The 25,390-nt window shown below is 39.4% G+C and overlaps 2 protein-coding genes across 6 annotated transcripts; both read left to right on the forward strand.

The window, feature by feature from the left end:
• Window positions 1-197: 197 nt before the first annotated feature.
• On the forward strand, window positions 198-9,465 carry kctd7 (potassium channel tetramerization domain containing 7). Its single transcript, XM_067433676.1, has 4 exons — window positions 198-794; window positions 4,080-4,249; window positions 4,433-4,611; window positions 7,543-9,465. Exons 1-4 carry the CDS (start codon window positions 507-509, stop codon window positions 7,917-7,919), a joined length of 1,014 nt encoding a protein of 337 aa, XP_067289777.1. The 5' UTR covers window positions 198-506; the 3' UTR covers window positions 7,920-9,465.
• A 149-nt stretch (window positions 9,466-9,614) lies between these two features.
• On the forward strand, window positions 9,615-25,316 carry rabgef1 (RAB guanine nucleotide exchange factor (GEF) 1). 5 transcript variants are annotated; one of them, XM_067432799.1, is made up of 11 exons: window positions 9,615-9,673; window positions 10,372-10,564; window positions 12,309-12,501; window positions 14,288-14,429; window positions 14,801-14,821; window positions 17,042-17,208; window positions 18,142-18,223; window positions 19,069-19,201; window positions 21,244-21,335; window positions 21,425-21,681; window positions 23,127-25,316. In XM_067432799.1, exons 2-11 carry the CDS (start codon window positions 10,386-10,388, stop codon window positions 23,526-23,528), a joined length of 1,668 nt encoding a protein of 555 aa, XP_067288900.1. In that variant the 5' UTR covers window positions 9,615-9,673; window positions 10,372-10,385; the 3' UTR covers window positions 23,529-25,316. The 5 variants fall into 5 exon arrangements, with proteins under 5 accessions (XP_067288900.1, XP_067288896.1, XP_067288899.1 ...); XM_067432795.1 differs by lacking the exon at window positions 14,288-14,429 and having other exon boundaries at window positions 12,309-12,502; XM_067432796.1 differs by lacking the exon at window positions 14,288-14,429 and having other exon boundaries at window positions 9,671-9,691; window positions 12,309-12,502.
• Window positions 25,317-25,390: the final 74 nt, after the last annotated feature.

The raw sequence follows: 25,390 nt of genomic DNA on the forward strand, positions 1-25,390 counted from the left end.
TCTATTTTTACATTTTCAAAACAACATCATTTAGTATGTTTATGAATCCATTTACATTGTTGGTGATCTCAGGTTTATATAACATTGTGGAGACATTTGGACACACACACACACACACACACACACACACACACACACACACACACACACACACACACACACACACACACACACACACACACACACACACACACACCTCTGCCCTACATAAAAGTGAAGCCTGCTGTACTACGTGTAGAAAAGTTACGCTTGTTCGTAATTCACTATAATATTTACGCCGGTCGCGGATTACACAGCTGAAAACATTCCAGCCAAGCGCGCTGTCGCTTACGCAATTTGCGTACGTGCTTTACTAGATACTATCGAGCACAGGAGCAGCCTCGCATCCACCTGATCGGCCTGTAGACCACACCTCTCCCGCTACCGTGCTCCTGTACACAGACCTGGACATCATAACAATCGCTGGCCTTAATCTGAACTACTATCAGACCTGCTGCGGTGTGTGCATGCAGCAGAATGGAGCAGGAGAAGCGAACGGAGAACCGCCTCCGCTATCCTCCGCAGCTCCGCTCCAAATGGCAGCATCGCGGGTGCGGAGGTTCGCGCAGGAGGGGCGGACGGTCCCTCCGCAGCCGAGAGTGATGGTGGTGTTCTCGGCTGCGAGTGACAGCGACACACCGGGAGATGCGATGTCGGGCGCGGACTCCGCTGAAGAGGAGCACCGCAAACCGGCCAAACCCGTCCCTAATCTTCATCTAGGGAAGTCCCTTTGCACCTTAGATGCACCTGAGGAGGTAAATCCCCGCGGTTTAAAGAGGATATGCTATTATTATCATCATCACGGAGTAGTTTGTTGTTCTAGAAGTGTGATTTATAGATTTAGCTGTGTTCACCTGCGTGTTTTCCCCTCAGAAATCATCTGAGGAACCGTGTAGTTTCCCAGCGATATTCACAAGCGTTTCCATAGTCAACAGATGTATTATTGCGCGTTTGCGTCCCGAATGCTGCGCTCTGATTGGTCCTTTAGCCAAGTGGGGCGTGCGTACGTCGCTTTTGATTGGTTTAGTCGCATATCAATCAAACTATATCAGATGGATTAATCTAATCGTGTTTTGAGCTATCAAGATGTGTAATATGATTAGTCCAACACCTTTGTTTATTATTTAAACATTACTGTACTGGTGCATAGTGATTGCTTGTTTAATTGCAGTGAAATATAATATATACACAATCAGAATTAATGTTACAAAACATTTCTAGTTAAAATAAATGATGTTCTTTTATCAAAGAATCCTGAAAAAAATGTATCCCGGTTTTCACAAAACTATTAAACAGCTCTGATAATTTGACGCTTAATATTAAGCTTTGCCATCACAGGAATACAGTGCTTGAAAGTTTGGACACCCCTTGCAGAATCTGTGAAAATGTGAATCATTTTAAGAGGGATCATATACAGAATGCATGCTATTTTTTATTTAGTACTGTCCTGAATAAGATATTTTACATAAAACACACCTATTAAAAAAGGTTGAAACAATCACTGATGCTCCAGAAGGAAACACGACGCAATAAGAGCCGGGGCTGAACACTTTTGAACAGGAGGATTTTCAAAGTTTTCTTATTTTGTTTAAATATAATTTTTAAAATTTTTATTTAGTGCTGCCCTTTAGAAGCATCAGAAGATACTCACATGTTTCCCGGAAGATAAAATAAGTTCAATTTACCTTTATCTAAAAAAGCAAAAGTGTTTTCTTAACCCGGCTCTTAATGCGTCGTGTTTACTTCTGGAGTTTAAATGATTGTTTCAACCTTTTTTTAATACCGGTAATTGTGTTTGAGTGCCTTAATCGTCCCCAGATCTTTCCTGAAGACCGCTAGTTTAAAGCAGTTTTAAGCGCAGTTTAAAGGCTCATAACACACACAGTTTCTGCCGATCTCGTGTTAATCTTGAGTATCTGTAGAGTAGTGTTGATCCTTCATATCTCACAAGAGTCTTTAGTTTATCAGATTTATAAAAGACAGATACACTGAACCGATTCTTTCTGAAAACAGCCGAGCTCGTGGAGGTGTACAGTGGGCGGAGCTAAAGACACACACACACACACACACACACACACTTCTTTAGTGACATTGTTGATCTCGTGTCTACAAACACAACACCAGCGCCGCCGACGGCTCCGTAACCCCAACCAAGCTCATTTGTGTGTGTGTGTGCTCATTCGGGAGAAGTGTCCATATAAGGTATTCTGCCCTTTATGATGTCACACAGGGCCATACACAGAAAAAAAAAACTTTTTTCCTTGTTTGAATCCTGAAGGAGTGTATTCGGCACAGATATACTCCATCACAGGTCTAACTGTTTTTTTAAAATGCTGTCCATGTTTATCATGAGGCAGAATGCATGAAATAGCTTTAGATCCCCCCCTTTAAATGCTCAGGACAAACAAGAGACTCAAGAACAACCATCACAAAACAGCCATGGATCACCAGGAAACTGCGCGTATACACAACACACACACACACACACACACAGCCGTGGATCATCAGGGAATGACACACACACACACACACACACACACACACACACACACACACACACACACACACACACACACACACAGCTGTATATCATCAGGGAACGACACACAGGGTTAAGAATCAAGGGTTCATAAACTTTTAAACAGGGTCATTTTGATAAATTCAGATATTTTGTTTGGCTTATGGTCTATATTGTTAGGGGTAAACAGCTTATGACCCAGGACCAGTAGTGAAGAAATTAAGACAGAGTCAGAATTGCAATTAATTAATGAAAGAAAAATTTACTTAGAATAGTTTGCAGTTTCAACAGCAGAAGCCAGCTTCAAGTCTCACAAGGAGTTTGTAGGCCGCGCTCCCTCTCTGACCGTCTCATTGCCATTGTCATTCTGATTGGCTCAAATAAAATGCAATGTAAGCTACTTTTCACACATAGACAGATAGGAGCACATATCACCAAACTAGGAAGACGAGTCGTCGCCCCATAACCAGAATTACATCACAGTGACCTCATAGGCCACCGAAAAGCGTCTTCTAGTCTGGCGTTGTCTGCAGAAATGTCCATCTCCAACATTAGGCCTGCACAGATCTGGCACACACACACACACACACATGCACACACACACACACACACACACACACACACACACACTCCAGAGAATACTGGTTTCCTCCAAGGTTGAGAACATCTTAATTAATTATAAACAAAACATTTCTCCAAAGCATGCTGATAACATGTGCCTTCTCAGTGAGAGGTACAGACAATAGTACAGGCAATATTTATCTGGACTCTTAAGTGTTTCAGTAAAAGGAAATAAATAAATAAAAGGAATAAAACATAAGTAATTAAATTAATGATAAATCCATATTTCATCTCTGGAAGCCGGGCTAAGTGAGCAAACCCTGTTACTGCACTCCTGACATGTTAGGGGTGTGTGATACCTCAAAAATCCACACACACGACCTTGTTGCAAGTGTTTAGTGAGACATCACACATCTCTAGGCCAGACCCTCAGTCACTCCTCAGAGACCAAATACACACTTTAGAAAACAAGAAACCAAAAGCAAAATCATAACTGGATAGAATCATTATAATAATATAGGTAATATAGGAAGATAAATATTAATTAAGGTTTTGATTATGAAGTTAATTAGGATATAAATATATACAGGTATATTGAAGCGGCAGTGGATTTCAGAATTCCCCCTTCAATATGTAAACATCTGTTATGTAAAATATCTTATTCTGGACAGGACTAAATAAAAAAATCTACAATTCCTTTTTATTTAGTTTAAAATGATTCACAGATTCTGCAAGAAGTTTCTATAAAATAGAAAACAATTCATATATTTTTACTGACCATTAGAGACTTATACAAACTTTTGAGATATTGTGCACATTCAGACTGACGTAACAAAATATTTCTCTCTCTCTCTCTCTCTCTCTCTCTCTCTCTCTCTCTCTCTCTCTCTCTCTCTCTCTCTCTCTCTCTCTCTCTCTCTCTCTCTCTCTCTCTCTCTCTCTCTCTCTCCCCCCCCCACAGTTCCCCGAGGTCATCCCCCTAAATGTAGGAGGCACATATTTCACCACTCGGCTGTCCACTCTGCGCCGGTTTGAGGACACAATGCTGGCCGCCATGTTCAGCGGCCGCCACCACATTCCCCGAGATGCAGAGGGACGATATTTCATCGACCGAGATGGAGCATATTTTGGGTTCGTGTTTGGATTAGTGGATATCTGATTATTCCCAGTACCCAAAAATACAAAGCAAACATTATGATTATCTGAACATAGCTTTTGTTTTTATAATTTCGTAAGTGGATTACTTAAATAACTGCTCTAAAATTGCATGCTTATTGGAAGTGCTTATATATATACCCACTTGTGTGGCTTTAGGGATATTCTGAATTTCTTGCGAGAAGGCGAGCTGCCTCAGAGGGACCGTGTTCGTGCGGTGCACAGAGAAGCGCAGTATTACGCTCTTGGGCCTCTTTTGGAAAGCCTGGAAGACACGCAGCCACTTACCGGAGAGAAAGTGCGACAGGCTTTTCTTGATCTCTTGCCCTATTATAAAGGTAAAATTAAATAATTAGGGGTGTAACAATAAACGATACGGATCTCACGATATGGCACTCTGAACAAAGCCAGAGTTAAAATAGTTCAGTTTTTAAATGATTACTTATAGCACACACTTAAGGTAAACATTTAACAAAAGGCTCTGTCCTTTAAACTGCTAGGTTTGGTATTGCATCAGGGGTGAACTTCAATAGGCTTGGATTTACCCTCTCCAACATGACATGCGTGGAATCTGTACCTGACTACATATTAAAGGGATAGTTCACCCTCATGACCTCATGATTTACTCACCCTGTCAAGTCATCCTAGGTGTATATGACGTGAGCTTGAGTTTGTTGTGTGTGGGAGGAGCTTGAGTTTGTTGTGTGTGGGAGGAGCTTGAGTTTGTTGTATGTGGGAGGAGCTTGAGTTTGTTGTGTGTGGGAGGAGCTTGAGTTTGTTGTGTGTGGGAGGAGCTTTAATTTGTTACATATTGGAGGAGTTTGAGTTTGTTGTGTGTGGGAGGAGCTTGAGTTTGGTGTGTGTGGGAGGAGCTTTAGTTTGTTGTGTGTGGGAGGAGCTTGAGTTTGTTGTGTGTGGGAGGAGCTTGAGTTTGTTGTATGTGGGAGGAGCTTTAGTTTGTTGTGTGTGGGAGGAGCTTGAGTTTGTTGTGTGTGGGAGGAGCTTTAGTTTGTTGTGTGTGGGAGGAGCTTGAGTTTGTTGTGTGTGGGAGGAGCTTGAGTTTGTTGTATGTGGGAGGAGCTTTAGTTTGTTGTGTGTGGGAGGAGCTTGAGTTTGTTGTGTGTGGGAGGAGCTTGAGTTTGTTGTATGTGGGAGGAGCTTGAGTTTGTTGTGTGTGGGAGGAGCTTTAGTTTGTTGTGTGTGGGAGGAGCTTTAGTTTGTTGTGTGTGGGAGGAGCTTGAGTTTGTTGTGTGTGGGAGGAGCTTTAGTTTGTTGTGTGTGGGAGGAGCTTTAGTTTGTTGTGTGTGAGAGGAGCTTGAGTTTGTTGTGTGTGGGAGGAGCTTTAGTTTGTTGTGTGTGAGAGGAGCTTGAGTTTGTTGTGTGTGGGAGGAGCTTTAGTTTGTTGTGTGTGAGAGGAGCTTGAGTTTGTTGTGTGTGGGAGGAGCTTGAGTTTGTTGTATGTGGGAGGAGCTTTAGTTTGTTGTGTGTGGGAGGAGCTTGAGTTTGTTGTGTGTGGGAGGAGCTTGAGTTTGGTGTGTGTGGGAGGAGCTTGATTTTGTTGTTTGTGGGAGGAGCTTGATTATGTTGTGTGTGGGAGGAGCTTGAGTTTGTTGTATGTGGGAGGAGCTTGAGTTTGGTGTGTGTGGGAGGAGCTTTAGTTTCTTGAATGTGGGAGGAGCTTTAGTTTGTTGTGTGTGGGAGGAGCTTGAGTTTGTTGTGTGTGGGAGAAGCTTGAGTTTGGTGTGTGTGGGAGGAGCTTGAGTTTGGTGTGTGTGGGAGGAGCTTTAGTTTCTTGAATGTGGGAGGAGCTTTAGTTTGTTGTGTGTGGGAGGAGCTTGAGTTTGTTGTGTGTGGGAGAAGCTTGAGTTTGGTGTGTGTGGGAGGAGCTTGAGTTTGTTGTGTGTGGGAGGAGTTTGAGTTTCTTGAATGTGGGAGGAGCTTTAATTTGTTGTGTGTGGGAGGAGCTTGAGTTTGTTGTATGTGGGAGGAGCTTGAGTTTGTTGTATGTGGGAGGAGCTTGAGTTTGTTGTGTGTGGGAGGAGCTTGAGTTTGTTGTATGTGGGAGGAGCTTGAGTTTGTTGTATGTGGGAGGAGCTTGAGTTTGTTGTGTATGGGAGAAGCTTGAGTTTGTTGTGTGTGGGAGGAGCTTGAGTTTGGTGTGTGTGGGAGGAGCTTGAGTTTGTTGTATGTGGGAGGAGCTTGAGTTTGTTGTCTATGGGAGGAGCTTGAGTTTGTTGTATGTGGGAGGATCTTGAGTTTGTTGTGTGTGGGAGGAGCTTGAGTTTGTTGTGTGTGGGAGGAGCTTGAGTTTGTTGTGTGTGGGAGGAGCTTGAGTTTGTTGTGTGTGGGAGGAGCTTGAGATTATTGTTTGAACCACAAGATGCGTCTACTCTCACCTGCTCTTACCAGAAGCCAGTGATTATAGTTTATGAACTTATAAACATGTATATGTTTCATACAAAAAACAAACAAACATTTTACCGTGTAATTTCATGCTGGATGGATGCACTTTTTTGGGCTTAAATAACCATTCACTCCCATTATAAACCTTAGAAGTATAACTCTGATTGTGTTTGGCTGAATGCAGAATGTCCTATACACCTAGGAGGGCTTAAATGCACAAAGACTGGCAACAAGTAAAGTCATAACATAATGACACCCCTGTAAATCGTTAGCTAATGATGAATCAAAGCAGACAACTGGAAGTTGAAATGCATGGCTTTGACCTGTTGTGGTAATTAACACGTTAATTTGCATTATTAGTTAGTATAATATGTAATTAAGGAATTATTACATAATAACAAATTAAATGTATAGCAATTCATATATTATTTAATCTATTAATCATGTAGAATCTTCATTAGTTGCTGATGCAGTAATCATTAATAAATGGGTTCATCATTAGTCATACATTAACTAATTAACTCATGATTATTTGTGCATTAGTTAAGCATGAATTATTGCATATTAGTGCACCTGTATTGTAAAGTGTTACCATGTAGGGTATTGTAAAAGTATTAATGATAATTATTAAACATGCCAGGTAAAATGTGTGACTTTCTTGGTTTACCAGGGCCGTCATTAGGGATTATTACAATATTTAATGCGGAAATTAAAACTTTAATTTTGCGTGAACTATACATACAAATATTTTCACTATCCACAATGCACGCTGCTTTTTTTGTTTTGCGATATTGCAACCCCTAAAAATGATAAATGAATAACGTTGTTTTTTTTAATTGACTAAACATTGTTTCATTTCGCTCCAGATAATCTTGAGCGCATTGTGGAGATCGCGAAACTTCGTGCCATGCAGCGGAAGGCTCGCTTTGCGAAACTGAAGATCTGCGTGTACAAGGAGGAGATGCCCATCACCCCTTATGAAAGACCGCTGTTTAATTCGCTGCGGTTTGAGCGCTCAGAGAGTGAGGCCAAGCTGTTTGAGCACCATTGCGAGGTGGACGTGTCCTTCGGGCCATGGGAGGCGGTGGCCGATGTTTATGACCTTCTTCACTGCATAGTGAGCGACCTGGCAGATCGTGGCATCTCTGCTGACCAGCAATGCATCGGCGTGTGTGACAAACATCTCATCAACCACTACTACTGCAAAAGGCCCATCTATGAGTTTAAGATCACCTGGTGGTGAAGGTGAACGCACGTGATGTTTGCTACTGTCTACGGTTATAATGAACCAGCAAAATCATCACACTCGAAGAGAATGGAAACAATACGGACACGCTTTTGAATAAGATGGCTGTTATTGTGGCAGTTGCTCTTTTGTTCCTTCATGAAACTGCAGTTTGCAAACCCCAGATTTCCTTTATGAGCAGCTCTAGTATTTGTAGGTATTTGTTTAAAGGAACTGTATGTAAGAAATGTATTTCAATGAATCATAAAATGGCCCTGATATGTCTCTAGACATTAAGAAATCATGTTAATTTTAAACACTTCTATCACTGACAACAGTAGTCCGGCCAGGATATTGTCATTATAAAGTTGTTGTTGCAGCCCTCAGCTGATGTTGATGATGTCATGTTGTGTTTTGGCCTGAAGATCCGCCCCCCACCTATCGACCAATCACGAAGTCAGTAGTGTTTGGGGTTGCCAGATCTGCTCTAGTTAGCACACCTGCAGATCTACAAACGTTCTGCTGATCCTGCAGCCAATCTGGCAACCTCGAGACAGGGGGAGGGTGAGGAGGGTAGTGATTGCAGTACCAGTTTTGGCCACAATCTTACATACACTTCCTTTAACTTTAGAATAAACCCACAATCGTTCCACCCAGCTGTCGTTGGGTTTTCTGGCATTGTCCTCAGAGGAAGTGAATTGATGTGAAACAGTGTTTTCTGCTCTAATTATATTACGACATCCCTGCAAAGTATGTTTTTGTGTTCGGTGTAATGAATGTATTTACAGTTTGATCAAAGAATCAGTCAACTGGACTCGGACGCTTGTGAAGGATTCCCTGCAGTATTTTAAAAGGATTTGACCCCATTTGTTTGACCTGATCTGTGTCATGTTGCCAATAATGAGCATTATAGATCATGCTGACTTTAACTAATGCAAAGGTCTGATATTTACAGCGACCCAAAACGTCACATAAAGCCTTCTGAAATAATCACCACTAGGCAAGCATACAATTTTTGATTTATGTATAAAAAAAAATAAAAATAAAAAATGTATTTTTTAAGAATAAGGTTACCTACTACATTGAACATGACATGTCCTGAATATGAATCTAAAGAACTATATATTTAAAATTGTACTAAACGACTGTTAGCTACCTTACTGCAGGTTAGATTTGCCTGTTTTGATACTTGGACACTTTATGGAATTATTTTCTGCTGCCAATAGCTTTTGTCTATGCTTTTAATTGCCATAACCCTCAACAATTGCATATGATTTAGCAGTATTTAGTCATCTGAAACCTCCGTCTCTGTGAGAGCTGTGAAGGCCACATGACGTTGCATGAGCTCTCTGTGTTTTGGCAGCAGAATATCTAATATGAGATCAAATGCGTTTGATAATCCTAACTGGGTGTTATTTTCAGTCTTGCCCAGTTTATTTTGTGTTGCTTAAGTCTAAACCGATGCATATTTGTTCTTTGTTGTACATTTGGTGAATATTGTTTGAATGGCATTATTGTACTGGCTCTTATTGTGCTGATAATAAACCATATATTTTGCAATTTATTAGAAGCAGGGCGGTTTTTGTTTTATTTTATTTATAATTATTATTCATTTATCAGATTGGAAAACGAAAGCACAAAGGTGACGTATTCGTATTACTTTGATTGTTTTCATTTGGAGCCACGCCCACACATAGCCACGCCCACACGACGCATACACCAGTCGCGCGCATATGATGTCATTATGACCGGGAGAAGAGACCGCTGACGAGGTATTTTGTTGCTATCGGGTACATTAACGTTACACACGAAAACTTGCCGTTGGATTTTTAAAATCTTTTGTATAATGTAGTATTAGACGTAATGTTGCGTATCTTTCTTATATCAAGGCTGACAATGAGTTATTGTGTTTGTTTTTAGCCACGTAGCTGTTTTGCTAGGTTGACGTGTTCGCCCGCGGCGGATTAAATTAAACCGCGTTTAATGTTATTTTCAGTTGATGCCATGTTCAGTAGACATTTAATACATGTTTAGTTAGCAGTGAAAATATGCTAAAAACCTAGGTATTGACCGAACGATGTCATTGTGTGATGTAATACTCCGAGTTTAATGTTATGTCATCAGTATTGATCGGAGTGTTTGTGTTTTTAAGCCTTTATTTAATTAAAACTATAAAGAGACGAGATTAAACATCTACTCAGTTGTTTTACATAAGGTCTCATTCCTATTATAATCAATGACAATATTATCAGTAGATGTGTCATGCGCGACATTATCCATCTAAAGTGTGAATATCTGTAATTCACATTAGTTTCACTTTAGCTCTGTTAAGATTATTGAAATGACTCCTCTTGTCTCGTTTTTGGCATTGTTGACATCTGTGCTGTGTGTGTTCTGCATGTCTTGGCACAGCACATTATGTAATGTCTGCAGATTCAGTTCCCAATGTCAAACCTGTTTCTTTTCCCAGACAAAAGGGACACAATGAGTCAGCGCTCGGAGAGACGGGGGATCCATGTGGACCAATCAGAGCTGCTGTGTAAGAAAGGATGCGGTTACTATGGCAACGCTGCCTGGCAAGGCCTGTGCTCCAAATGTTGGAGGGAGGAGTACCAGAAAGCCCGGCAGAGGCAGATCCAGGAGGACTGGGCTCTGGCTGAGAAGTGAGTTGGACATGATGCTCATAAAGGTGGAAGTGAACTGGAGTGGTTTTGTTTTGTTAGTTCACCCAAAAAAGGAAATTCTGTCATTAAAGGATTAGTTCACTTTTAAATCAACTTTTACCGATCATTTACTCACCCCCGTGTCATCCAATATGTCCATGTCTTTCTTTCCTCAGTGGAAAATAAATGAAGGTTTTTGATGAAAACATTCCAGGATTTTTCTCCATATAATAGACTTCAATGGGCCTCAAACGGTTCAAGGTCCAGATGACCGCTTCAAAGGGCTTTAAACGGCAGCAGACATTGAATAAGGGTCTAATCTAGCGAAACGATCGCTCATCATAAGTTTACGTTTTATAAGCACAAATGCTCGCCTTGCTCTGTGATGCTCGTTCGTGACGTCACGTGATACGCAATTACACTGAAAAGGTCACGCTTGACGTAGGCGGAAGTCAGTGTTTACAAGTGTTCGTAAAAGCGCTTTAAACAGTAAACTGACACAAAGACATTTGCATGTGTGTATATGGTCCTCCTTACACACGCTTGTAAGCACTGAATCGGTACTTCCGCTATGTCAAGCGTGACCTTTTCAATGTAATAGTGTATTATGTGATGTCACGAGTGCGCATCTCAGAACAGCAAGGCCAGCATTTGTGCTTATAAAACTTTAAAACATTTTTTAAAAGTTTTATAACCACATATGCTGGCCGTGCTCGAGTCTGTGGTGATGTGTTGTCATATCGCGCTCTAACATGACGTAGCCTATAACACGCTTTCATACGTTTATTTTTTAGCATTCTTGGGATAAGTAAAATTTGCATGTGTGGTTTCAACAACCAGATGCATTTAGACTTTAGTTTTGACTGTAAAGAGACCCACACCAGGCTTTCAGTATTTTGTGTATTTATTCTGTTAGGGGATAACAGCTTACAACCCAAGACCTGTAGTGAAAAATGAAGACAGAGTCAGGAGTGTAATTAATTAAAAGAAAAATGTACTTAAGGAATAGTTTGCAGTTTCAACAGCAGAAGCCAGCTTCAAGTCTCACAAGGAGTTTGTAGGCCGCGCTCCCTCTCTGACCTTCTCGTTGCCTCGCCCTATCGTACATACAGTTGTCCCAACAGTTATACCGTTTTCGAGGTCTATCCACGTCATTCTGATTGGCTCAGATAAAATGCAACGTAAGCTACTTTCAGATAGGAGCACATATCGCCAAACTAGGAAGACAAGCCGTCGCCCCATAACCAGAATTACATCACAGTGACCTCATAGGGCACCGAAAAGCGTCTTCTAGTCTGGCGTTGTCTGCAGAAATGTCCATCTCCAACATTAGGCCTGCACAGATCTGGTACACACACACACACACACAGTCACACACACACACCGTTTTCCTCCAAGGTTGAGAACATCTTAACTAATTATAAACAAAACATTTCTCCAAAGCATGCTGATAACGTGCTCTCTCGCAGTGAGGGGTACAGACAATAGTACAGGCAATATTTATCTTGAGTCTTTAGTGTTTCAGTAAAAGGAAATAAACATTTAATACAATATAATAAATAAAATGAAAGACACTTTAGAAAACAAGAAACAAAGCGAAATCAACTGGAAAGAATCATTAAAATAATATAGGAAGATAAATATTGATTAAGGCTTTGTATATATATACATACATACAAAGGTATATTGAAGCGGCTGACATTATGCTCAGACAGACGTATGTGATCATGTGCTTCCGTCGCAGGCTGCAACGAGAAGAGGAGGCGGCTTATGTCAGCAGTCACAGTTCCTCTCAGACCCAGCCTCCACAGTCCCAGTCTCAGCCCTCTCTCGCCACATTCTCCAAGTTTGAGGAGAAGAAAACCAACGAGAAGACCCGTAAGGTCACCACCGTGAAGAAGTTCTTCAGCCCCTCCTCCCGCACGGCACCGAAAAAAGGTACGAGGAGGGTTTGGGAGGGACAGAGTTAGAAGAGTGTGACCTAATGTTGTTTTGCAGTCAGCGGATGACCAGATTTGGCATGGGTCGTCTGCCAACGACAAAATATGCTTCATAAATATTCATTGTTTGAACAAGTAGAAACTGGTTTGAAACACAGTGGAGCTTCACAGACCCGACTAGATTTTTCCCCTAGAGCCCAAAATATAAAAAATCACACTTGCTTTTGAATTCCTTCTGGTAATCATGCCTGTTTCATATGCAACTTCCCTCATCATCATACTTAGTTTCATTTTGATTTTATCATGTCATTAGATGACGTCTTTCTGATAAAGCCGTAAACTGTGCCTGCATGCAACATCCAAACAGCAATTTGGAACTTATATTAGTTTAATATTAGTTTAAAGGGTTTGTTAGTTCACCCATAAATGAAATTTCTGTTATTAATTCCTCTCTCTCATGCCGTTCCAAACCCGTAAGACCTTCCTTCATCTTCAGACACAAATTAAGATATTTCTGAGGAAATCCGAGAGCTCTCTGACCCCTCCATAGACAGCAACGCCCACTTTCAAGGTCCAGAAAGGAAGTAAAGACATCGTTAACATAGTCCATGTGACTCCAGTGGTTCAGCCTTAATGTCATGAAGAGATGAGAATACTTTAGAGCGCAAAACACACACAAATAGCCACTTTATTCGCCTCTCGTCTGTGTCAGTCTCTTATGCTGTTGATGTAGTAAACACAGTGCAGAGCTTCCTGGTTCTACATCAGAACGCCGCTCACCATTGGTCAGCTCCTGTGTCAGCATCACACACGAGTCACGTGATCAGCATCAGCCAATGGTGAGCTGGCATTCTGATGTAGAACCAGGAAGCTCTGCACTGTGTTTACTACATCAACAGCGTAAGAGACTGACACAGACGAGAGGAGATTGATGAATAAAGTCATAATTTTTGTTTGTTTTTTGCGCACTAAAGTATTCTCATCTCTTCATGACATTAAGGCTGAACCACTGGAGTCACACGGACTATTTTAACGATGTCTTAACTTCCTGTCTGGAGCTTGAAAGGGGTCATGATGTTGCTTTAAATGTAACTCTTGGATTTCATCAAAAATATCTTCATTTGTGTCTGAAGATGAACGAAGGTCTGACGGGTGTGGAACGGCATGAGGGAGAGGAATTAACACAATTTACATTTTTGGGTGATCCAACTCTTTAACAGACATGAATGATGGTAATTAAAGGCTTTATCATTGAAACGTCAAGTTAACCCTACTGTTTAAAAGTTTGGGGTCAGTTTTTTACTTTATTAGTAAGGTTTTTGAAAGAAGTAATTTGATTAAAAAAACTCTTTTCTACTTCAATATATTTTAAAATGTAAATTATTCCTGTGATCAAAGCTTTCAGCATCATTACTCCAGTCTTCAATGTCACATGATCCTTCAGAAATCATTCTTATATGATGATTTGCTGCTCAAGAAACATTTATTTGAAATAGCTTTTTTAAGATTATAAATGTCTTAACTCACATGACCCCAAACTTTTTAACAGTAGTGTAATAAATCTTTGCATGATTTGATACATTTGTTCATTTGTCATCACGTGATATTATAATTTGTCTATCATGTTCTCATGAGATTATTTTATTCCACCCTTCATCGTTTGTTTTCATCTCGTTGACCTCTCCCACACTTTCACGTCCTCATCTGAAACTTCCACATTTTTAATCGCCCCCATTTCACCCCCTCTATTTGTGTTGCCCGTTTCCCTTTGCCTACTCTGGGTGTCCCCCCTCCCCTAAAAAAAGAAAGCGAGAAACAAGAGAAAGAGAAGTTGCAGGGCAGGAGGGAGAGCCACGGAGAAACCCTCCTGAGGGATCTGAAGGGCATTTTTACCCAACCCTGGGAGATGGGCTCCCCCACTGAAGGTAACCAACAGAGCCTGAAGACAAATCTGGGGTAATGAGAAGGGAACGTGGGTGGAGATTGCAGTGTTTGTCTTTTCTGAGGTGGACCACCCCGTTTTTGTGTGTTTCAATGTTCTCTGTGTTTAAGAGGTTACTGTCTAAAAGTGTCTTTACTGGAAGTATTTCACAAAGCACAACTAACATTTCAGAGTTCAGGTATTATTTGACATTCTCCTCAGATGTTCTTTGTGACATACTGCCCTGATCCATACTGTGTATTTGTTCATTTCTCTATGTTAGTGGTGTGTGTGTCAAAAGACATGATTGATTTCACCCATGTTCACTGTCTCATTGTCATGCGTCCTCCTCTTTTCTTGTCAATCTGGTGGCAGCTCTGGTATCAAGGCTGAGAGGTGGGTATTTGTGCCACATTACTGTGTAGTTCTCCTGCACAAATCACAGAAAACAAACCACACATATATATATATATATATATATATATATATATATATATATATATATATATATATATATATATATATATATATATATATATATATATATATATATATATATATATATATATAATATATATATATATAATATATATAGTATATATAGTACAGGCCAAAAGTTTAGACACAATACGATTTGTAATGTTTTTGAAAGAAGTTTCTTCTGCTCATCAAGCCTGCATTTATTTGATCAAAAATACAGAAAAAAATGTAATATTGTGATATATTATTACAATTTAAAATACTTGGTTTTCAATTTATTATACTTTAAATTATCATTTTTTTCTGTGATGCGAAGCTGAATTTTCAGGATCGTTCCTCCAGTCTTCAGTGATCATGATCCTTCAGAAATCACTCTCATATGAGGACTCATTTTAAAGTTGGAAACTGCAGTTCTGTTGCCTAATATTTTTTCATAACCTGTGATACTTTTTATAATACTTTGATGAATAAAAAGTAAAGAAAAAAAGAAGCAAATGTTTTAAAAATAGAAATCTTTTGTAACAACAATATACACTACTGGTTAGTAATTAGGGGTCAGTCATTTTTTTTCTTTCTTTTTTTTAAATAAATCAATAATTTTATTCAGCAAGGATGTGTTAAATTGATAAAAATTGATAGTAAAGGAGATTTATATTATTTGAAAATATGTTTTTATTTTGAATAAATGCAGTTCTTTTGAACCTTTTATTCATCAAATATATTAGGCAGCAGAACTGTTTCCAACACTCATAATAAATCATCATATGAGAGTGATTTCTGAAGGATCGTGATCACTGAAGACTGGAGGAACCATCCTGAACATTCAGCTTTGATCACAGAAATAAATGATCATTTAATAAATTGAAAACCAAATATTTTAAATTGTAATAAGATATCACAATATAAAAAAATGCTGTATTTTTGATCAAATAAATGCAGGCTTGATGAGCAGAAGAAACTTCTTTCAAAAATATTACAAAATAGTAATGTGTCCAAACGTTTGGCCTGTACTGTAGCTGCATGCATTCAGGCTGAAATTCTTCTAACGCTCCATTGCTGTCAATGAGGCGTTCAGAAAGAACATTTAGAGCGTCTGTTTGTGAAGTGTTTAGCTAAAGCATGCTGGTACTCCATTACTTTGACTCTGATCTGATGTCAAAGGTGTTGGCATGGTAACAGATCAATATTTCAGTCGTATGGCCTACTTATGAGAAGGTTGTTTTCCCTTTATGGGCTTCAAGTTGATTTGGACTTGTGAATATACACCGATCAGACATAACATTATGACAGGTGAAGTGAATGATTATTTCTTCATCATGGCTCCTGTTAGTGGGTGGGATATATTAGGCAGCAAGTGAACATTTTATCATTAAAGTTGATGTGTTAGAAGCAGGAAAAATGGGCAAGCGTAAGGATTTGAGCGAGTTTGACAAGGGCCAGATTGTGACGGCTAGACGACTGGGTCAGAGCATCTCCAAAACTGCAGCTCTTGTGGGCTGTTCCCGGTCTGCAGTGGTCAGTATCTATCAAAAGTGCTCCAAGGAAGGAACAGTGGAGAACCGGTCACAGGGTCATGGGCGGCCAAGGCTCATTGATGCACGAAGGTTTGAGGGGCGTAATGAGTTTGAGGCGTTGACTTGGCCTCCAAATTCCCCAGATCTCAATCCAATTGAGCATCTGTGGGATGTGCTGAACAAACAAGTCCGATCCATGGATGCCCCACCTCATAGCTTACAAGACTTAAAGGATCTGCGGCTAACGTCTTGGTGCCAGATACCACGGCACACCTTTAGAGGTCTAGTGGAGTCCATACCTCGACAGTTCAGGGGGACCAACACAATATTAGGACATTAGGTCATAATGTTATGCCTGATACAGTATATTGTGTCATTTCACAATAGTTTATTAAATGTGGTTTTTATTCTTTGCAGAAAGTTGTGTGTAATTTGGCCCTGATTATTAAACTAATATGTTGATTGTTGAAGACCTTTGGATACCCATTGGAATATTACTTAATTTCACATGACACTCTGCGATGAAAAATAACTTCAATTTTCATCCAATCCATTTTAATATCCGCTTCACGTTCATACAGTTTGTTTGTTAACATATTGTGTGCTTGTTTGTGTTCCTCAGAGAGCCATGAGGGGAAAACGCCCAGTCCTTCCATTACCCGTCAGTCCAGCATCGAGACGGATCGCGTGTCTCGAGACTTCATGGAGTTCCTCAAGACTTTGCAGAAGCCCGGCAGAGAGATCCACAAGCAGAGCCGAGTTTTCATAGAGAGCATGGGGAATAAAAAGGTCAGAACCAAGGTCACATGCACACATCAACTTTTTGCTAGCCTGGATGGCAGCCGAACTCAGCCCCGCCCACAACATTTTAGCTCGGGTTTGGTCTGGACTTGATCCATAGAGGAGTAATTATGCCTGAACAGAAACTGACCAATGAGATCATCAGGGCGGGCTTTAGCCGATGATGGACAAATGATCAACAGTAACGTAATCATCACGTCATCAAAGGAGTTTGAATTAAATTTGTTCAAATCCTAAACGGTGAGGTTGTTTGTTTATGCATCACCTTTACTATTTCTCTCTGAAATGATGATCGTGTTGGTAAGTGCTCTGTGTATCCTTAAAATCTTTTTTTTTTTTTTTTTTACAAAACACAAAGATTGTTTATTCCAGCGTGCGTGCAGGGTTGCCAAGTATTTGCAACAAAACAAGCCCGAATGCCCAATAGATTCTCGGGGAGGTTCTCATGGGAAAAAGGTGTTTGGGGGGTAAATTGAGTGTTATTTTGGAAAGATTGCCTGCTAAAATTGGCATTCCTTGGTCTATATATCCCATAATTGAGGTTGCTTCAACCTGCGGACATGGAACAACATGCAGACTTGGCAACACAGTGCAGTGGACATTTGACAACTAATGTTATGCGTCGCTCCGCTGCTCTGATTGGTTGTAGGTCTGTCCAATCGAGGTCTTTCCTGGTTCGGTAGAAACACGCCCCATAATCACAGCCCAATGGAGCATCAGACTCATATTCTGACTAGAGCTGAGTATGACCACGTCAGGCTAACTTTTAGCTGTTAAAAAGTTCAACATTTCTAGCCATTTGGGGACAATATTCAGGCTAGGGGAACTCCTATTAATGTTGAAAAAACTGTTAAAATTCCATACCATGGGACCTTTAATAATTTCAGTAAGAATGTGTTTTGTTTTCGTTCTAATGTGCAGGATCTCAGTGCTGAAGAACTGTCTGAGTGTGTGCAGGACTTCTATCAGGGCATGTCTGACCGACTCTTAAATCATTTTAAAGGTAGGATTAATGCGTTAGAGAAACCAAGCAGTGCTGACACCTGATTTAAATCACTCCCTGAATCCATTTGAGTAACTACCATATCTGATTAATGTTCTGAATGAGTGTTTCCTTGTAATGGTATGTGCTTTTTCGTAATTTATATGTACTGGGGGAGGCCGAGTTATTTGGAAAATGGGAAATATTTACAAAATGAAACCTCTTCATTCCTAATTTTCTTTATATGCACAGACTAGAACATTAAAATGTCTGTTATTGCAGTCACCTATCCCCTTCATTATGCATTTAAAGTTTTTTTGCAGCATGAAGCATTAGTTTTAGAACATGACAAACTTGTAAATTACCTATTAATTAAAAATATTAACTTAGTGTTTGAACCTGATCAAAGATTTTTGAATAGTTTGTAGATGGCACCGCTAAAGGAACACTTCACCTTTTTTTAAAATTAGGCTCATTTTCCAAGTCCCTCAGAGTTAAACTTTTGTGTTTACCGTATTTTTTTTTTTTTTTTTAATCTATTCAGTCGATCTCTGTATCTGGCAGTAGCACTTTTAGCATAGCTTAGCATACATCATTGAGCGGATTAGACTATTAGTATCGTGCTCAAAAATGACTAAAGACTTTTAATATTTTTCCTATTTAAACGTGACTCTTCTGTAGTTACATCATGTACTAAGACCAACGGAAAATGAAAAGATGTGATTTTCAACTTTTCAATGATGACAGAATGTTTATTTTTGAGTGCCTGTCCCTTCAGCGTTTTATGGTTTGAAATTGTTTGCCAGAAGTCCGATGGATGCTTCCTTTACAGATGTAAACCTCCGTGGGTTCCTCTTTTTTCTCAGGCTCCTCTGAGAAGGTGGACAGGGTGATGGACCAAGTGGAGAAATACATCATGACTCGACTCTACAAGAGCGTCTTCTGTCCAGAGACCTCAGACGATGAGAAAAAAGACCTGACCACCCAGCGCAGGATTCGGTCTGCTAGTCTTATTTTAGATTTATTTATATTCATATTTTAAATTAGCTTTTCATTGTATATTTTAGTTTAGATGTTTTTAGGTTAAGTAATTTTTGTATTTCACTTACACTGCCTGTCAAAAGTTTGGGATCGGTAAGATTGTTTTTAGAAGGAGTCTCTTCTGCTCACCAAGGCTGCATTTATTTCACTTTTTATTTAACTTTTAAAAATGTTTTTTTGTTTGTTAATTTAAATAACGCTGAATCATAAATATAAACATTAAAATTTAATTAGAAATGTTGCCTTTTTAACTACACTGCCATTCAAAAAACAAAACAATAATATTGTGAAATAATATTATTATAATTTAGAATAACTAACTGCTTTCTGTTCGAGTATATTTTAAAATGTAATTTATTTCTGTGATCAAAGCTGAGTTTATCATCATTACTCCAGTCTTAAGTGTCACATGATCCTTTAGAAATAATTTGCATATGAGGATTTGCTGCTCAGGAAACATTTATGATTATTATTAATGTTGAAAACAGCTGCGTACAATTTTACTTTAATTTCAGTTGCATTTTTTCAGGATTATTTGATGAATAGAAAGCTCAAAAGGACAGCATTTGTCATTATTAGAAAGCTTTTGTAACATTATACATTACTGGTCAAAATTTTTGGGTCAGTAAGAATTTTTTGGGGGAAAGAAATTAATACTTTTATTCATCAAGGATGCATTAAATTGATCAAAAGTCACAGTAATCACATTTAAAATGTTATAAAAGATTCTATTTCTGATAAATGCTGTTCTTTTTAACTTTCTATTCATCAAAGAATCCTGAAAAAAACTGTTTTCGACATTGATAATAATCATAAATGTTTCTTGAGCAGCAAATCATCATATTAGAATTATTTGTGAAGGATCATGTGACACTGAAGACTGGAGTAATGATGATAAATTCAGCTTTGATCACAGGAATACATTAAATTGTTAAAAATATTCACAAACATTCATTTTAAATTATAAAAATATTTCGCAATATTACTGTTTTTCTGTATTTTTAATCAAATAAATGCAGACTTAATGAGCAGATGAGACTTAAAAAGGTTAAAAAGGCAACGTTTCTCATTTTCGTTTTAATGTTTATATTTATAATTCAGCTTTATTTAAATGAACAAAAACATTTTTAAAAGTTTCATATCATTGTTAACTAAATTTAAAGATAAACAAAACACATTCCTCAAGGACATGCAATGCCTGAAGGCAAGGCAAGTTTATTTATACAGCACAATTCATATAGCCTGACATCAAGATCACCGCCACATCAAGATGTTTGGTCTGGAAACTCACCATTGACGGCTCAATCTGAGGGGCGGATAAACGGTTGTCTTTCAAACTCCCTCTGCACGCGATAGGATAGCGCTACAACCAACCAGAGCAACGAAGGTGAAGCGGAGCTTGATCCAACATGATGATAACTCCGAACACATCTTCCCTTTTTAAGAATGACTTCAGTGCCGTTCTTTGTTCTTTTCTCAGAGAAAAGCTTAACTCAAGTCTTCCAGAGTCGCGGTCAAAGCTGATTCGAAAGACCGCCGCCGTTCGCCAGTTTCTGTGTTTACTAGAAGCACGCAAACGCAACTCGGCCGTCATTATTTTAAGCCCCGCCCACCGACTCTATACACGATGTGATTGGCCCGACCAGAGTTTGGCGTTTACAACTCAGAAGGGTATTGAGAGATGCTAGACGACACTCACGGGCAGATTAGATTTGCTGCCGCTAGGGTGTGTCTAGATTTCTAGGCTACATTTCATACACAATGGCAATTCACAGTTCTTCACATAGACATGAATTAAAATAGTAAAACATATGCATAAGAAAAAGAATACCATGTGTAAAAAATAGAAACTGTTTTAAAGAGAATAAAAAAATAAAAAAAGATAAAATGGTCATGAATAGATCCCTTTCCTCCTGATTCTAAATTCGATTACTCCACACCATTCTTGAAAATCTGCTGTCTTGACTAGCTCCTTGAATGATGTTTGGCTGTTTTTTCAGGGCCTTACACTGGGTAACCATTCAGATGTTGTGTGTTCCTGTGGATGAGGAGATCCCAGAGGTCTCTGACAGTGTAGTCAAAGCCATCACAGGTCAGTCTGCAAAGCTTGCTATTATTTTGTCCTGTATTTGCTGTGTTTCCATCAGTATACACATTTTCTTCTCCTTTTGTCTACCACAGATATTATTGAGATGGACTCCAAGCGCGTGCCCAGGGATAAACTCGCCTGCATCACCAGTTGCAGCAAGCACATCTTCAACGCCATCAGGGTCACCAAGAATGAACCCGCTTCTGCAGATGACTTCCTGCCCACCCTCATCTATATCGTGCTGAAGGCCAACCCGCCACGGCTGCAGTCCAACATTCAGTACATCACACGCTTCTGCAACCCCTCGAGGCTCATGACAGGAGAAGATGGATACTACTTCACCAACCTGGTGGGTCTTCAAATCATTTAAATGCGTCCCTAATTTGGCTTTAAAGGGTCATAACATTCACAGTTTGTGCCAGTCTGGTGTTAATCTTGAGTATCTGTAGAGTAGTGTTGATCCTTCATATCTCACAAGAGTCTTTAGTTTATCAGATTTATAAAAGACAGATACACTGAACCGATTCTTTCTGAAAACAGCTGAGCTCGTGGAGGAGTGCAGTGGGCGGAGCTAAAGACACACACACACACACACACACACACACACACACATGTCTGGTTCACTATCTTTGTGAGGACTCTCCATTGACGTAATGGTTTTTATACTGTACAAACTGTACATTCTATCCCCCTACACTGCCCTTAAACCTACCCATCACACACACACACACACACACACACACACACACACACACACACACACACACACACACACACACACACACACACACACACACACACACTGCCCCTGCCCCTAAACCAACCCATCACAGGAAACATTCTGCATTTTTATTTTCTCAAAAAAACTCATCCTGTATTATTTATAAGCCTTTTGAAAATTGGGGACCGCTGGCTGGTCCCCACAATATAGGTGATCTCAGGTTTTGTCCCCACAATGTAATATAAACAAGGGCACACAAACACACACACACTATTGGTGTTGTTCACGTTATATGCATTTGCACACTGATTGCCAAAAAAACACACATTTGATGCTGTTTCTCTCAACACCTACGGTTTACACTCATGACCAGGAACAAACACACACACATGCAGAACTCCGTAAACACAAACTGTGCATCCACTGTGCCCTTAATGCTGGGTTATTTGGGAAGCTGAACAAGGGGAAACACAGAAACACACACAAACACACACTTCTTTAATGACATTGATCTTGTGTCTAAAAACACAATGCCAGCGCCGCTAATGACTCCCCTAACCCAAATCAAGCTCATTTGTGTGTGTGTGTGTGTGTGTGTGTGTGTGTGTGTGTGTGTGTGTGTGTGTGTGTGTGTGTGTGCGCGTGTGTGTGTGTGTGTGTGTGTGTGTGCGTGCACTCATCCGGGAGAAGGGCTCATACAAGGAATTCCTCCCTTTATGATGTCACACAGGGCCATACTTGGAAAAAAAAGAATCCTGAAGGAGTGTATTCGGCACAGAAATACTCTGTCACCCGTCCAAATCATTTTTTGAAATGTTCTCCATGTTTATTATGAGAGTCAACTCTTTTACAGTGTAAATAAATGGCATTATACATTGTGGAATAATTTGTATTATAAGCCACATACAGTTTGGGGCCACTGTAATTACTGCAGAAATGTGCAGGCTGATTAGTCAGAAGGCAATTGGGAGTAAAACTTCCTGTTTACTCTAGCCTAGTCATTGGATTTTGTTTTTATCTTTGCACTTTTTCATTGTATCTTCTCCATTTCATCTTCATCATGTTTCCTGCAGTGCTGTGCCGTCGCCTTTATAGAGAAGCTGGACGCCCATTCCCTGAATCTCAGCCCTGAGGACTTCGAGCGCTACATGTCCGGTCAGGCGTCCCCTCGAAGGCAGGACGATCCTGCAGCCTGGCTCCAGAGTGGGTCCCGTTTCAATCCGGCACTCAGCCAAATCCATAACAATCTCAGCGCCCTTTCCAGCCTGGAGAAAAGACAGCAGCAGGTGATGGAGGGGGCGCAGAGCCTGCAGAGCGAGCTGGTGGAGTGGCAGGACAGCGTCGCCCGCGAGGTGCAGGAAATCCTGGAGCGATTCCCGCTGGAGATCAAATCCCGAGCGTCCGCGATCGATGCGGAGAATGTGGAGAACGACAGGCTGCCACCTCCCCTTCAGCCACAAGTGTTCGCAGGTTAGCATAGCATAACGTCCTCACTGCAAAAAATGCTTTTCTTAACTTACTTGGTATTTTTGTCTTGTTTCTAGTCAAAATTTCTAAAGATTCTTACATTAAGAAACATTTATTAGACAAGTAAAAATTATTGTCTTGTTTTGGGGAAAAATAACTCAAAATTAAAGGGATAGTGCACCCAAAAATAAAAATTGTCATCATTTACACTCACTCTAGTTGTTCCAAACCTTTTAAAATCTATTTTGTTCTGCTGAACACAAAAGGCAGATATTTGCAAGAATGTTTGTATGTAAGCAGATTTTGGGCCCCATTGACTATCATAGTAGCGGAAAAAATACTATGGTAGTTAAAGGGGACCAAGATCTGCTTACATACAAACATTCTTGTAAATATCTTTCTTTGTGTTCAGCAGAAGAAAAATTCATGCAGGTTTGAAACAACTTGAGAGCGAGTATATGATGACAAATTTCAATTTTGAGTGATCTATCCCTTTAAGAGAGTTTTGGCTTAAAATAAGATCAATAATTTGCCAATGGGGTAAGTAAAATGTTGTTTTAAGATTGTTTTGCTTAACCCACTGGCAGATTATTTTGTACATATATAAAATATATTAATACATATATAAATTGTTTCTTGTTTTGGGAAAAAATAACTCAAAATTAAGAGCTTTTGCTTAAAATAAGATAAATAATCTGCCAGTGGGGTAAGCCAAATAATGTTGTTTTAAGATTATTTTTCTCACCCCATTGGCAGATTATTTATCTTACTTTAAGCAAAAACTCTCTTCATTTTGAGTTATTTTTTCACAAAACAAGACAATTACTTTAACTTGTCTAGTAAATACTTCTTGTTTTGACTTTTTAGATGTTTGGACTAGAAACAAGACAAAAATACTAAGTAAGAAAAGCTTTTTTTGCAGTGCTATGTGAATAAGTCAGAGACAAGGTCGTACCAAGACGGGTAAAGTGTGTGTTTTTTTTAATATGCAATAGCTGCTCTCGTCCAAGATCTCCGCTCCTGTTACCATTGCTTTTTAATGCTCACAGTGCCCCGTTATGTCTTTTCCCCAAACATATTCTCGTCGGACTACATTTGTGCAGCTGATTGAAAAAGGACGAGGCAGAATTTGTGAAACTAAACTGTTAGTAGTGTGATGTACCTTAATACATGAGCTGTTTTAAATAACTGAATCAAATAGCTGCTAATATGGCCACATATCAGCTTTTTTCATGTAGATAAGTCATGTGCACTGTAGGGTGTTTCACCCCATGCCTTAGTGTGACGTCTTTTTATTAATGTATAAAGCGTTTTGCGGCTCATACTGTATACTTAGGAAATTTAAAGTTGAACCCCATGCTAAAATGTATGATTTTAAGAGAATTTTGGTACGTTTGGAAGACGGTCATTCTTAAATGCTTCAATTTGATATGCAGTTGTGCAGACATTCCAGCAACAAACACTATTTACATAGGAATTTGTTTAGTGACAAATTAAAATATAGGTATTAAAATAAATGTAATGTGCAATTCTGTCATGGTGGCCAAAAAATAACTAGTCCAAGATAGTGTTTTGCAGTCGATGTTGTCAGCATTAAACATAACACAGTTTAAATGTGATCCAGTTTTTATTTTTAAAACTGCCCCAGCTGTAACGCTAACAGGTACTTAGCAAAACACTATATTCATGTGGGAATAATTGGTTTCATTTACAGTAATGATGGTGAATTATGGCTGTGTGTGATATTTTAACTCAACTGCTTTATTTATGATGTAAATATAATCTGAGGTGTGTTATTTTGTTGTCTGTGAATCATTATTTATCACATTTGTATAATCATTATGCATATATGTTGCAACCAAAAAACACA

This window comes from Pseudorasbora parva, chromosome 23 (genome assembly GCF_024679245.1).
Source record: "Pseudorasbora parva isolate DD20220531a chromosome 23, ASM2467924v1, whole genome shotgun sequence".
NCBI lineage: Eukaryota > Metazoa > Chordata > Actinopteri > Cypriniformes > Gobionidae > Pseudorasbora > Pseudorasbora parva.

Excerpts from the sequence above, each read along its gene's own strand:
- rabgef1 (XM_067432799.1), top strand. The coding sequence starts at position 10,386 with ATGAGTCAGCGCTCGGAGAGACGGGGGATCCATGTGGACCAATCAGAG. Across the intron at positions 14,822-17,041 it reads TCTGGTATCAAGGCTGAGAG|AGAGCCATGAGGGGAAAACG; the intron begins GTGGGTATTTGT and ends TGTGTTCCTCAG. Across the intron at positions 18,224-19,068 it reads ACTCTTAAATCATTTTAAAG|GCTCCTCTGAGAAGGTGGAC; the intron begins GTAGGATTAATG and ends CTTTTTTCTCAG.
- kctd7 (XM_067433676.1), top strand. The coding sequence starts at position 507 with ATGCAGCAGAATGGAGCAGGAGAAGCGAACGGAGAACCGCCTCCGCTA. Across the intron at positions 795-4,079 it reads CCTTAGATGCACCTGAGGAG|TTCCCCGAGGTCATCCCCCT; the intron begins GTAAATCCCCGC and ends CCCCCCCCACAG. Across the intron at positions 4,612-7,542 it reads TCTCTTGCCCTATTATAAAG|ATAATCTTGAGCGCATTGTG; the intron begins GTAAAATTAAAT and ends ATTTCGCTCCAG.